Source organism: Harpegnathos saltator, unplaced genomic scaffold (assembly GCF_003227715.2).
Source record: "Harpegnathos saltator strain DR-91 unplaced genomic scaffold, Hsal_v8.6 scaffold850, whole genome shotgun sequence".
Lineage (NCBI taxonomy): Eukaryota > Metazoa > Arthropoda > Insecta > Hymenoptera > Formicidae > Harpegnathos > Harpegnathos saltator.
Genome location: NW_020230705.1, coordinates 6,966 through 21,022, shown reverse-complemented (window position 1 = coordinate 21,022; position 14,057 = coordinate 6,966). Strand labels below are relative to the sequence as shown.

General features: G+C 38.0%; 1 protein-coding gene across 1 annotated transcript; it reads left to right on the top strand.

The window, feature by feature from the left end:
• The first annotated feature begins 1,762 nt into the window (after positions 1-1,762).
• LOC105183444 (hemolymph lipopolysaccharide-binding protein-like) lies at positions 1,763-3,294 on the top strand. The gene is made up of 3 exons (XM_011141549.3): positions 1,763-2,030; positions 2,386-2,622; positions 2,884-3,294. Exons 1-3 carry the CDS (start codon positions 1,901-1,903, stop codon positions 3,180-3,182), a joined length of 666 nt encoding a protein of 221 aa, XP_011139851.2. The 5' UTR covers positions 1,763-1,900; the 3' UTR covers positions 3,183-3,294.
• Positions 3,295-14,057: the final 10,763 nt, after the last annotated feature.

Below are 14,057 nucleotides of genomic sequence, written 5' to 3'. Positions count from 1 at the left end.
TCATCGCCCGTCATAATTTTCCACAGAAAAGACTTCCTACGTTATTTGCTTAACAGATTTAAACACTTCATGACACGCACATCTTTGTTTCTCTGACTCAGTTTACATGGCACCCATTTTCCTTTTTTATGAATCTTTCCCATTGCGTGTAGACGATTAAAAATAGTTTGTTGAGTTACTCCCACTTCATCAGCAAGTTCTTTTTGTGTTTGCGCGGAGTCTTCATCCAGTAATGCTTGCAATTATTCATGTTCAACCTTCTGCGGGGCGCCGCTACGTTTTTGATCGCTAATCTCAAAATCATCAGCTTTAAACCGCCTGAACCAAAATTCATACGTGCTTTTCGATACAGTATTCTCCTCAACAAAATTATTACGAAGAACAGAACATATCGATGCACATGCTTTTGCAGCACTTTTCCCTTGGTGAAATTCGTAACGAATGTGACGAACAAATACTTTATCGCTTGCCATCTTTCACCTACCAACGTTTAAGAACATTTGAATACTGAGCTAATTTCCGCGTCGTTTTTATTACTCTGGACCGGTTACAGTCACGTGACAAAACCGCGGGAGAATCTCTGATTTGTAAACCAGCAGTATACGTCATACAAAAAATGCTTTAACACTTATTTGTACACCTAATATGTATGAAAATCTGCTCCAAAATTCTTCATAACGGTTCAATGATGTTGAGATCTCGCGATTATGTTGGCCAGAGAAGATGTTTGATGATATTTCGATGCTCCTCGAACCAAGGCTCAACTTTTTTGGCTGTGTATATGGATGCGTTATCATCTTGGAAAATGGCAATATTTGACAGCAATATACTGGTCATAGCAAGAACTTCATCGTTGAGGCTGTCGAGATATTCATTCATAGTAATACGGTCGTTGATAATAATAATCGGGTCAATGGAATACCACGATATAGCCGCTCAAATTATCACGGAGCCGCCCCCGTGCTTGACTGTGAATAGCAGGCAATCCGGATCGTAGGTTTCTTTATGGAAGTTCTCCATACATAAACCCGGCCGTTTATAGGGAATAAAGTAAACGATGATTCATCGGATCATACCACATTCTTCCAATCATTAATCAAGTTTTATGATCGTGGCACCACTTTCTCAGCTTTGCGTTGGCTTCCGTTATAAGAGGTTTCGAAATTGTAGCCTCACCATGAATATTATTTTTATGGAGTTCTCGTCGTATTGTTCTTGTCAAGACAGGATTGTTCAGAAGACTGTTGAGTTCTGCTGACACTTTTGCTGCAGTAGTTTTATGTTGTTTGATTCTCTTTAATATTCGGCAGTCCTTGTTTGTTAACGTTAGTTTGCTTCCACTCTTTCTCTTCACAGATGTCGTTTTCTTATATTTTATGTAGGCTGTTATCACCGTGGATATTGTTGCTCGTGAAACGTGAAATAGTTCAGCCGTTTTCGTCACAGATGCTCCTACTAACCGAGCACTCACGATATATCCTCTTTCGAAGTCTGACAGGTCGCTTATTTCATCGTCTGATTGTTAAGACCGTCGCAAAACAAAGTATGTAGTACATTGAAATATAAACTAGAAAGGTTAGCACATAAATTGCGCAATATATGCGCGTCACACTATTCACACCTTGGCAGAGTTGCCAATACAAACAAATGGATAATATTTAATATGGCATTTACGTACATTATTGTGTTTACCAATTATTGTAATAATTCCTCTTCATTTCGCTGTATTCAGCAATCTGGATTCCGATTGTTTACGCTCCCTTGTGACCCATGTGACCCATGCTGATTATCTTGTGCGAATGAGTGTTAAAAGTGGTCGTTAACCATCCGCGTCGCGACATTTTTTCGCAAGATCGTCGAGCGGCAGCAATCTTCGCTTCGCAACGGTGACGCTTCAGCGATGTTCAAGTACCTCGTCTTTGTGTTTGTGCTCTCGCATGGATTTCCAGGATTCGCGTTCGTCTATCTAAAGGAAGAAATCGCGAGATCCTTGAAAAATGCGTCAGATGACAATAGTTCTGCGATCATAGGTATACATCCCCGCTCTAGAATTTTTAATTTGCAAAGTGCGAGAGACGTATTTTCCGACGTTCTATATTTCTCATTGTCACTTTTCACTTTAACGCCTCGTCGACATTAATCCAAATCTCGTCGCGCGTGTTCAATCGTTCTAAACTGTAAACCGCCATTTGAGATGCTTTGTGTTTAGACGCATTTTTCCCCGTCGAAATTGAGGTTATAAGTTATCTCGGCAGCTCGGAAATTCCCCATGATTCACTCGCTTCTTTTGGAGAAGAAATATTATTTTTAGAGAGCGAAATCGTTTTTTTTATATCTTTCCTTTTACATTTCTCCGGAAAAATGCGTGATTGTCGATTCTTGCAGAGGAAATAAACAAGAGACCAACGATTACATTGAACGGAAACATCAATTATCATGTGGGCCAGATCTTTCATGTGTACGGCGAGCAGCAGGTTAGGAAATTATTTTTGGATCCTAAATGTAACTCCTCCGAAAACATCGAGAACGACTATTTCGTTACATCTGGCATAAGAACACATAAACTTCATCATCGCAATATCATTTGGAACGAAGCTCGCAAAGCTTGCATCGAGGAAAGAGGTAAAGAATATCACTTGCGAAATATATCGCCGATAACAAGTCCCTGTCATCATCGTCCTCGTTGTCATCGTCGTCGTCGTTATTGTTATTATTATTATCGATCATTAAAGTCCCACAATCGGAAATGTATTACGAGCATTAGAATAATTCACTCGACATCACGCGTCGTCTTGACCAATTCGGCACTTATCTCGAGCGCTTAATGTAAAGGTAAGACGAAACGGCGATAAAAATCTCTTATTATATTTTGCACGCAATCAGGTCACTTGGCGATTATCAATTCGGCTTCTGAGGAAAATATTCTCTTGCGTCTGATGCAAAAGCAGAATATAGCCAAGGCCTGGATAGGACTTCATGATCTTTACGAGGAGGGTAATTGGGTCACCGTCACCGGCGAGGCTCTCGAAAACACCGGATACTCCAAGTGGACGACCAAATTTCCGAACCAACCTGATAATAAAGGCGGCGCGCAGAACTGCGGGGCCCTCGTCACGGAGGGCGGCTTAGACGATGACAGATGCACATTAAAGTATCCCTTCTTTTGCGAGATCCCCGCGTAGTAAGTATGAAGTAACAGGGCGTCGAAGATTGATTTGCCATTCGACCGGCGCGGTCGTTGCGCGGTATTTATGCGCATTTATAGCAGCGTGTATAAATAAATAGTGAATAATCCTGCAGCGTCTTCTCTGGTGGATCGAACGGGGGATTAGATTTTCAAAGATTCGCCTTTATGAACGTCGATACGTTTACACAGCGATGTTGGAAACTCCCTTCTTTCCTCTCTCTCTCTCTCTCTCTCTCTCTCTCTCTCTCTCTCTCTCTCTCTCTCTCTCTCTCTCTCTCTCTCACTTTCTCTCTCTCTCTCTCTCTCTCTCTATCTCTCTCTCTCTGTTTTGCTTTAAGGGGGGAACCTGGTTTATAGGGTCAAGATTTTCGAATTTTTTTTTGCTTAATCGATAGTTAAACTATTCAAGAATATATTCCCAAAGTTTCAGAGCCCAATTCAAAGTATTTCAAAAAAGTTATAGAATACATGGTGAGTCAGCGTCGCGCAAGTATACGAGCGCTCGGCCGGAGTGGGCCGCGCGCTCACCCGATACAGATACGTACTATATGCCGGCACGATATTTGATTACACATTCCTATAGATTGTCATGTAGGTGTATGAGTGTATGCGTGTCTATGTGTGCGTACGTGTGTATAGTTTATAGTTTCAACGATCAGTCTTGCTCTGATTCTCGACTAGTAAAGAGTTTCTATTTAGCAAAAGTCGTTTGACAGTTTTAAATATGTATCCAAAAGGCTCAAGAAGTACTTCACAGCGCATTTCGAAACCGCCGAAAAGAAGATTTCGTGGCAACCAGCATTCCAAGAATGAAAGTGATAATTTAGACGAGAGCATCAGTGCGAAAAAATTAAGTACAGCGAGTACTGATAATATTATTGTGAATCCATTACATTATTATAGAATCATAGAAAAAAGAAACTTATAAGTCCATTTTGACTTTGAATCCGTATAGCGAAGATTGCCCCGTAAAAAAAAGTGAGTGCGTCGGACACGTTCAGAAGCGGATGAGGACGCGGCTTCGAAATATAAAAAAAAGGAGAAGCTTGGCGGCAAGGGGAGATTGACCGATCTCGTCATAAAAAAATTAACCACTTACTGCGGTTTAGCTATAAGACGAAATGTAGATTCTGTGGGTGATATGAAAAAAAGTATAATGGCAACACTCTACCACTATTGCTCGACCGATGAAAAGCCGAAACATGGAAATTGCCCCGCAGGCGCCGACAGTTGGTGCGAGTGGCGCAAAGCTGAAGCCGCCGGTCAACTCGTAAACTATAAACATCCTGCTCCAGTTATAAAGCCTGATATTGAGAAACACCTTACTTCGATCTATGAAGATCTTTCCAATGAAGAACTTTTGACTAGATGTTTAGGCGGGCACACACAAAATTCCAACGAATCCTTCAATTCGACTATGTGGCATATCGCTCCCAAACACCTCAATTCGGGCTCTAAAATTGTTCAAATCACTGCATATTTGGTTACTGGCATCTTTAATGAAGGTTACACTGCCATTTTATTAACAATGCAGTTATTAAAAATCAATATCGGCCAGCAATGCAAAATGTTCGCTGATAATTACGATGCGCAGCGAGTTACGAGTGGGCAGTGGCGCCGAAGCAGCACGACCAAGGAAGCTCGCACAGCTCATAGACTGGAGCAAATGCAACGAAACGAGTTTTATGAAGAAGCTGAAGGCTTGCAGTATGGCCCTGGTATAGCTGATTAGCATAAGATTGCGGTAAGTCTTCAATAAATGATATTTTTTTGTACCACAAACTTTAAACGCGTTTTTCTCGAAATATTATTTTCGTACTTTCTTAAAATCTGCGGGAAAAATAGAGAAAAAACTAATTGATCAATCGACTTGATTCAAAGTGTGTTAGCTAGAGAATGAACAACCATTCTATGTGAACCTCAAACATTGGTAAAAACATTAATTTAAATAATTGTTGTTGCATAAAAACGGAGGAAATTTTTTCTCAAAAATGTCATTTTTTTGTTCATGTGCTAAAAAGTTTTGTATTTTACGGTTTTTTAACCATGTTGTTGGTTCACATAGAATAAAAATATATGAAAATTAATAATTTTTTTGGTTTTTTTGTTTCAGATCAAAATTGCAGGCTACATTTTTCCCGCAGATTGGCAACTCGGTTGACGAGGCGCTCTGGTTAGAGATACACCATGGCGCCATTTTGCAATTATTTTACAATATAAAATTTTTTTTACATCTTCAAATAGGCAGTTAAATATTATAAAAGTTTTAGGAACCTCAACTGCATCATTGTCAATAAAAAAAATTCATAAAAATCTCCTTTTTTTAGCCTCTTAAACCAGGTTCCCCCCTTAACTCTCCCCTCCCGCCTCCCGGGAACATCTGGGGAACTTAAACCGCTTTGAGAGAATCTGCTTGTGTAGAACGCATGGGGATCGTATGAGAAACCCGAGCGAAGTCCGAATATTGCGGATATCGGTCCCGGGATGATTCAATGAGATTCAATGAAATCGACTCTGCCAATACGAATAATGCCGCCTCGCCGGCGAGGCGAGATCGCTCTCGATCGCGAGATTCGCCCATCCGCCGCTAGTCCTCGAAAGGAGGAATATTCGAAGGCGTCCGCGCGCAATTGCCGCGCCCGGTAATTAAGAATCGCGGAGGGCTCGCACAGTGTTGATTGGTTTCAGCCGCACGAAATTAGACTCCTCTTATGTCGTGTGTAGGATCACGCCCATCCTGGAAATCTACTTAGCCATTCGACAGTGCCAGGTGGTCGAAACGGAAATGCAGCGTTTCGCGGAACGTACGTACTACTGTGATCAAAAAGTATCCGAACTTTATTTTTAAAAATCAAAATTACAATTCAATCATCGAAATTCTTATAGTCTCCTTCAAAGTAGTTCCCATTGCTTTGCCTTCGGTGGTCGGGACTAATTGAACCTTGCCTTCAGTGGTCGGGTTTGAAACACCTTGCCTTCAGTGGTCGGGTTCCGAGACGCTTTACTTTCAGTAGACTTCACGATCAGTGAAGTAACGTAAAACGCATAATTTTGAGAACAAGGTCAAGGTTGAAAACGTCATATCTGAACGTAAAATTTTTCAATCTTGACACTTTTAGGTCAAAAGTATGGATTTTCAACCCTAAAAAAGTCCGGTTTGACCTTAATAATAATCTTAACTCATGATCTTGAGAATAAGGGCAAGGTCACGGCTGAATGTCCCTCGTTGACCTCTACATTCTTATTCTTATGCGTAACTTATGCGTATTCTTATTGCTCCCTAGCAGGTGCATTTTCGAAGATATTCGCGTTTTCAGCCTAAAACAAGTTTAGACCTTTATGTGACCTTCAGAGGTCAAATTTGGCAGTGTTCAAGGTCATATCCAAACGTAAAATTTTCCGCTTTTTTCATTTCTGGGGTCAAAAGTATGGAGTCCTATTTAAAAAAAATTGACCTGACTTTGAAATGACCTTCAAGGTCATTGTCAAGATCAAATCCAAGGTCAAATAGCCAGGAAAAAGTCATAAAAACCCAGTACTTCGCATTTTTTCTAGGACTCATATTTTTCGAGTTATTCTGCTCTTCCGGGACTTTTATAATACCCTGTATGTTAGAAAAGTCGTCGAGCTCGCTCTCTCCTTTTGGACCGTTTTGCGACTCATCTCCGAATTAAGCTATTCAATTTCAGCGACACATGAGCGCGCGCTAATTCGGTAAGCACCGACTTTATTCTTCGATTTGCGCCCCGAAACCTCGTCAAGATCGGACCTCGCCAGCGCGAGCCTGGTCCGGACCTCGAAAAAGCAAAAGTGGAGTCGCCGTGCGTACTCCGCGACAATCCGAATTCAAGCGCTCGCTCGGTCGGTCGGAAAAGATCGCGCCGAACACAATCTGTAATCGGAAAGTGTATCAAGTTGAGTCAGCACAACTACCGACATTCATCTGACAATGAGCGGTCGATGAGAATAAAGAGATAATATATATATATATATATATATATATATATAATATATATATAATATATAATATATATATATATTATATTATTATATATATAATATATTATTATATAATATAATATTTACATATTATATATTACAATATGATTATTATAAACCGTTTTATTTATTACAAATTACTCACTTCAGTCATTAGTATAGTATGTAAAATAGAAATTACACAAAATGTATTTTTATAAGGAAGACGCATTGCTTTCGCAGTTATTAGGTTTGTTGAATATTTTTTAATTTCAGACTATTCTCCTCCGACATAGATTCTTAAATGCCGCGAGTCATATGGATATGAAAGTATATTAGAGAAATTTTTTAAAGCTCTTCCTAATATAACCGTTTCTCCATTATTCTTGCCAATGTATTCAATCATGAGAACATATTTGTCATTTATATAACAATAAGAATCGGCTTGTTTTATGCAAGACAGTGTAAAGTTTTTAAATTTTGCTTCTCCATAAGACTGTACATCCAAACCATCCAGTAATTTTTCGTTCTTGGCATTTTGAAGAATGGGATATTCTTGAGGTGCATGTGAAATATTTATTACAGTTTTACATTTTTCCATTAATCGTCTGTGCAACTGTTGTAACGGTTGTGCGCTTTTCCTGAGCATTTGCTTTATTTCTTGAAAATAATTTTCGAATGGAAAAGCATTGAACATATCCAGACATCCATGATTCTTAACATCTTGATGCAAATGAATCAAGTTATGTACGTTGTATGTAACGTACTTCTCAGAATACAATATTTTAAATGTTTGTACAAAATGTACTAGTAATTTATGTGCATATTCGTTATTGTATACACAATCGGCAAGATTGCAAAGAATATAAATTGCACAATGTAGAACATAAAAATGTCTCAAATAATCATTTGGCAAATATGACCACAAAATAGCCAAACTCGTATATAAAAGAAACAGTCTAAATTCCGTCGCTTTCTAGCGATCTAATTAATCTAAACCTCTCGGTTTTCTGGAAAATTCTCGGGGTATATATGGTATCCACAACTTAAAATCTTTAAATAATCGATCAATTTGAGAAGCTCGCAATTTAATGCCCTTTATTCCTCGGATCCACAATTTTATAAGTCTTTTCATGACACCGAGACAAACGAGATGCATATAATCCAATGGAAACTGTGTTATTATTTTCAATCTTATGTTTTCAAAAGGTGAATTATTTGATGATCTGCATTATGTCGTAATAAAAATTTTTCACCCGTGCGTAATAGAGCGTTTTCATTGAGAAATAGCAACCGATTATCCTTCCATTCACCTTCCTCTTCACATTTATCACATCCATAATATCCTGTATGACCTTTAATACATTTCATGAATGCTTTTGCCGTGGCGTCGCATATTACAGCATTAATCAAAACTTTGTATTTTTCTCTTCCATCTTGAAATTCTTTCATTTCAATCCTTGAATTTCATTATATTCTTTAATAATTCATGTATAATTTCACCCGGTCTGTTCGGTTTAGAGTATCCATGAAATATTTCAATGACAAACGGTTTTTCTCTATAGTCAACATGAACAATTTGCCCTAAAAGTGGTCAAAATTGTGATTTTGAGCTTTTTGTCAATGGTAATCCGTCAATGCTTAAATCGATTTTGATTGGATTTTCCAAACGTCCATAGAGAGGTTTAATGTGTCGTAAATGATTTTTCAGTGCTGTCTGCAATCCATGATAATAAAAAGTGCCAGAATGAGTATTAATCATTGATGTTCTTATCGGAGTTTTTAATAATGTTCTTGCATCATAAGGAAGTTTTTCATATCCATAAACTGTGAGATCTTTAAGCAATTTTGTAAGGGCTACATGTGAAATATTATTCTCAAGACTCCAAATCCGGAGAAATTTTTGTAATGCAAGTTCTTTCTGTACATTATAATTCAAATCTTCATAACACTAACTATTGTATTCGGCAGTCGATTCTGATTCTATGTCAGATTCTGTATAATTTGAATAACAGTCAATCCTACATGCTTCGACATCTTCAGACATATAACACATCACTCAATAAGTTCGTAGGATGACATATAAATGGCACTACTATTGACAAATCCATATGATTTTTAGGAAGTACTAACCTTCAAATGATACGTGTCAGAATTTCATGACAATTGGACGCTTAATTCACAAGTTACAGCGGTTCGAAGTGGAACCGTGTTTGCTCACAGCCAATCAAAAACAGCAACGCGTCGACAATTCAGCGGGCTATTTGGAGCTGTTTCAGTGCAATAAAAAGGATTTTTTGATGCGGTATGTGATAATGGATGAAACATGGATCCATCACTACACTCCAGAGTCAAATCGGCAGTCAGCTGAGTGGACAGCAACCGGCGAAACCCGCCCAAAGCCGAAACTGAAGCCTATTTTGAGGCCAAAGATGAATAGTTCTACAAAAAAGCTATCGAAATGTTAGAGAAGCGTTGGAATCAATGTATCACTCTTGAAGGAGACTATGTAGATGAATAAAGTCAAATTTTGCCTAAAAGTTGTTGTTTTATTAGTCATCCTACGAACTTATTGAGTGATGTGTTGTACATTGTTATTAGTCAAACAATTATTACTATTATTTACAATAAAAATATTGTAATTAGGTCTTTCTGTAAGATTCTCAATTGTTATATTTATATTATCTATATCATCTGTATCTATATTAGCAACAGTACAATCTGTATCTTGTCGCCGACGCCATTGTTAAGATCGACTTAAATCCACGTATCTCTTTCTTTTCAACATTATCCGTTTGTTATTATATTTCTTCTGCATAAAAATAATAAAAATACGATAATATAAAGATTATATATTTAACAAATATGCATTCGTCAACTAAACTTATGGCATAGGGAAATTCATGTAAAATTTAATCTAATTTTATCAATGTAAAATTGTGTTGCAGACAAAATTATCTTCTCTAAACTTCAAATACGCATACAAAAAATAAATAAGCATATACATCGTATGAATCCTTCTTCAATTGAAAAACAAAACATAATCAAATCTGATCTCTTTTATAAATTTCTTATAATCTTGACCATTTCAACAACTCAAGATTTATATGTTGTCTACAATGACCGTAAGGAGTAGTGAAGTAGGTTCTAAGATATCTGAAATAAACTGGCTTCCCAATGTAATACAGTGTAGAGTAAGTCGATAGGTTAAATTGCTGAATTCTAAATGTTCAATGAAATTCAACCATTTCGCTTACAGGCTCACTCTACGTTTACATCGGAAAACCAGTTTATTTCAGACATGTTACAGTTTACTCATTATGGTCATTGTAGTCAACATGTAATAAATAAGTGCAATAATTTCTTGCCACTTACTTTATTGACAAAAAATAAATAACAAGGAAATTTAGAATAGTCGAACAGAAAAAAAATTAAAGGAGTTAAGACAATAAAATACTTTGATATTAATTGTACGAAAGACAAAAACAGGTGAAATCAATTGCTAAAAAAGCCAACTCCCTTGTATTTTGTTTCGTCTATCCCAAACATAATTTACAAAAACATCCACCTTTTATATTATTAAGGGCTGGTTTTTCAAACCTTTTGGTAAATTGACTAACAGTTAAATCATATGTTTGTCTTTGTCTAATTCGAAGGAACAACAGATAGATATATGATTTAACAGTAATTATTTAGAAGTCAGTCACCGCTTTATTGGATTTGGCTGAAACTTACCTATCTTATGTAGTTTGAAGAAGTAACGTATAAACTTGATGTGCAGAAACCAAATTTAAAAGTTAAAATCATCGCTTGGTTCTACAAAGCGAGAAATTAATTGTTAAAGATGATAGGTATGATAAGTTAGGAAACCTGTCATTACAATGAACAGTGTTCATTGTTACGTCCTGCAGATTTAATTAGCAAAAATTCTTTCCTCTCGCGGATTTATATTCTCCTAATATAACTATAATAGGAATATATACATATATAAATATAAATTAAAAAACAGACTCATCTGGCGAACAGCCGTCGCGCCAAATGAAAAGCGATTCGGAAAAATTTCATAACAGGAAACAATGCCCTGTTGTAAAAATCTACACGTTTTCGTTTAAAATTTATATCTGGGTAGTGTTCGCCAAGTGTGTCCGTCGTCCTAGCTATAAAAATTTGAAATTCCGCGCTAACAAACCTTCAGTAAAACAAAGCAACTCAGAGCATTCCTGCTCTAAAACTTGAAACTTACATCTTCCCAATCCAAAACCATATGTGCCCTATCAGTTAACCAACAAAGTTTACTTCACTGATAGTCGTAAAATCTGATCTCAGCCTTTGATTTACGGCATCTTGACTTTTCCAGCTGGCCACTTGTATACATTTCTTTATCTCACAAAAATCCACCACCATTACACTTGTCGCGCCTAATCATAATCTATCCACCCAAAACTATGAGACATCCACGCTCCACCTTATCCCATCTATATTCACGTCTTCTAGAACTAACTGTCTCCTCCCACGATGTCTTTTAACTTCGCTAATGGCTAAGACTTTTTCCCACTACTGTCAACCAGGACCAATAATAAAAATTAGTAACAAAATCTTTAACTTCATCGGGTTCTCCTTAGGGAGAGGGCTTTACCCCTCCCTTAAAGGGCCATCTCTCTACCCACCCTGATAGCTTCTGCCTCCGATCATTGGTATAAAAACCGCGATAATCCGCCTCTGCGAACAGAAGAACACGGAAACGAAAAAGCTCAGACTCGCACTCTCACGTAAATATTCAGATATTCAGAACTCGGATATTCAGATCTTGAGCATTAGGACTCAGATTCAAATCTTCAGAATTCCAGTTCATTCAAATATTTAGTATTCAAATATTCAAGTATTCAGATTTTGGAAAAAGTGCGGACTTCCTCTTTATATAAGTGAACGACTATTTGGTGCCTCAATCGGAATACGAATATTGGAAACAAGAACACCTACGCAGATCTGCGCCATTCTCACTTCTGCTTGTGTCACTGCTTATGTCAACTCATCCTGAATCAGTAGTAAGTTTCATTTTCTTTACTTTATCTTTCCTACTTCTATTTTATTTATTCCACCCTTATTTTGAAATCCGGTTTTAGTGGGCCATTACCGTCATTCAGTGGTATCCATCCAACAAGTCCTTCGTTTCTTTGAGACGGTGTACGGGACTAGAGATCTATATGAATTCGAACATCATTTGCAATATCTCCGTTCCATTATAAATATTTCACTTGAAACAGACTTTCACCCAGACCCGACACTCCTACCCCCTTTTCTACTCCGACGTCTACCTATTAGTCCTCCCTTGTCTCCCCTACGCGCATCCACTCCTTCTACCCCTTCAATCTCATATTCTCCCGTCTCTTTTTCTGAACTGTCCACTCATTTAAATTCGCCATATCACTCTCGTTCCCCTTCACCTGATAGACTTCCTATTTATATTCGTTCTCTTTCCCATCCTTTTCTTCTTCCATTTCATACACTCACACACATACATACACTCATTCGTCTAGATATAATTATCTTAATAAATCTGTAAAATTCAAACCGCGCCGTTATACACAGTCTGCTCCAGATGAGACTGGTTCCATCAAAGTTCTTAGCGCAGCGACATCTGTGAGTGAATGATGGTAGGTGAATGTTCTACCCTTCATCTACTTAACCTCAAAATTTGAGCGAATTCGGTTAATATTTCACTGTGGTTTGACATTTTATATAAAGTCACTTTGTGTACGTCGGTCGGAAACCAACATGGAGCGAATATTAAATTCTGTTTTAAATTGGTGCAGTGGTGCAGAAACGTACGAAACGCCAAAAAATGTGTACGGGGATGAATGCATGTCCCGTGCACAGATTTTCCGTTGGTTTGGCCTATTCCGTGACGCTCGGTCATCGTCTGCAAGGTCGTGAGGACCTTGCAGACGATGACCGAGCACCGCCGCCAAAAACCACTCGCAATGAAGAAAACATCGAGAAAGTCAAAGAAATTCTTCGAAGCGACCGCTGTGTGCTGCGAGACTCATCGAAGAGGAAACTGGGATACCGAAAAGCACAGTCTATCGAATTTTGTCTATCGAAAATGTCCCGAAGGAATCCGGCAAGCATGTCAGCCATTGTAACTGGTGATGAAACGTGGTGTTTTCAATACGAGCCAAAAACAAAACGTCAGAGTGCGGCATGGAAGTCACCAGAAGAGCCAAAAGAGAAAAAATTACGCTTTCAGAAGAGCAAAATCCAAACAATGCTGACCGTTTTCTTCGATTCAAAGGGAATTGTTCACAGTGAATTCATCCCAGAAGGTCAGACGGTGAACGCAGAATATTATCTGGGAGTTCTACAACGATTGTGGGCCAAAATTCGACGAGTTGACCGGAATATCGAGAACCAGGCAGTTGGTTTTTGTTGCACGATAATTCACCATCGCACAAAGCCATCATGGTACGTGAATTCTTGATAAAAAAAGGCATCATTGTTATCGATCATCCACCGTATTCACCTGATTTGGCTCCGTGCGACTTCTGGCTATTTCTCAAACTGAAATTGCCGATGAAAGGAAATCGTTTCGATACCATCCCGGTCATCCAAAAGACTTCGACCGCCATACTAAAGGCCATTCCAGCCGATGAGTATAAAAAATGTTTCGAAAAATTTGTTGAACGTTTCCAGCGCTGTATTGACTCAGAAGGAGACTATTTTGAATAAACAAGAATAAAAAATCAAAATAATAAACGCTTTGTATTTTTTTTTTAGACCAGTCTCATTGGATCTGGGACAGACTGTGTATACTATAATTAATAAATTTGCTAATTCAAACCGTACCGCTATATCATTTTGTCATTTTTATTTTAATAAATCTGTTAATAGTTAT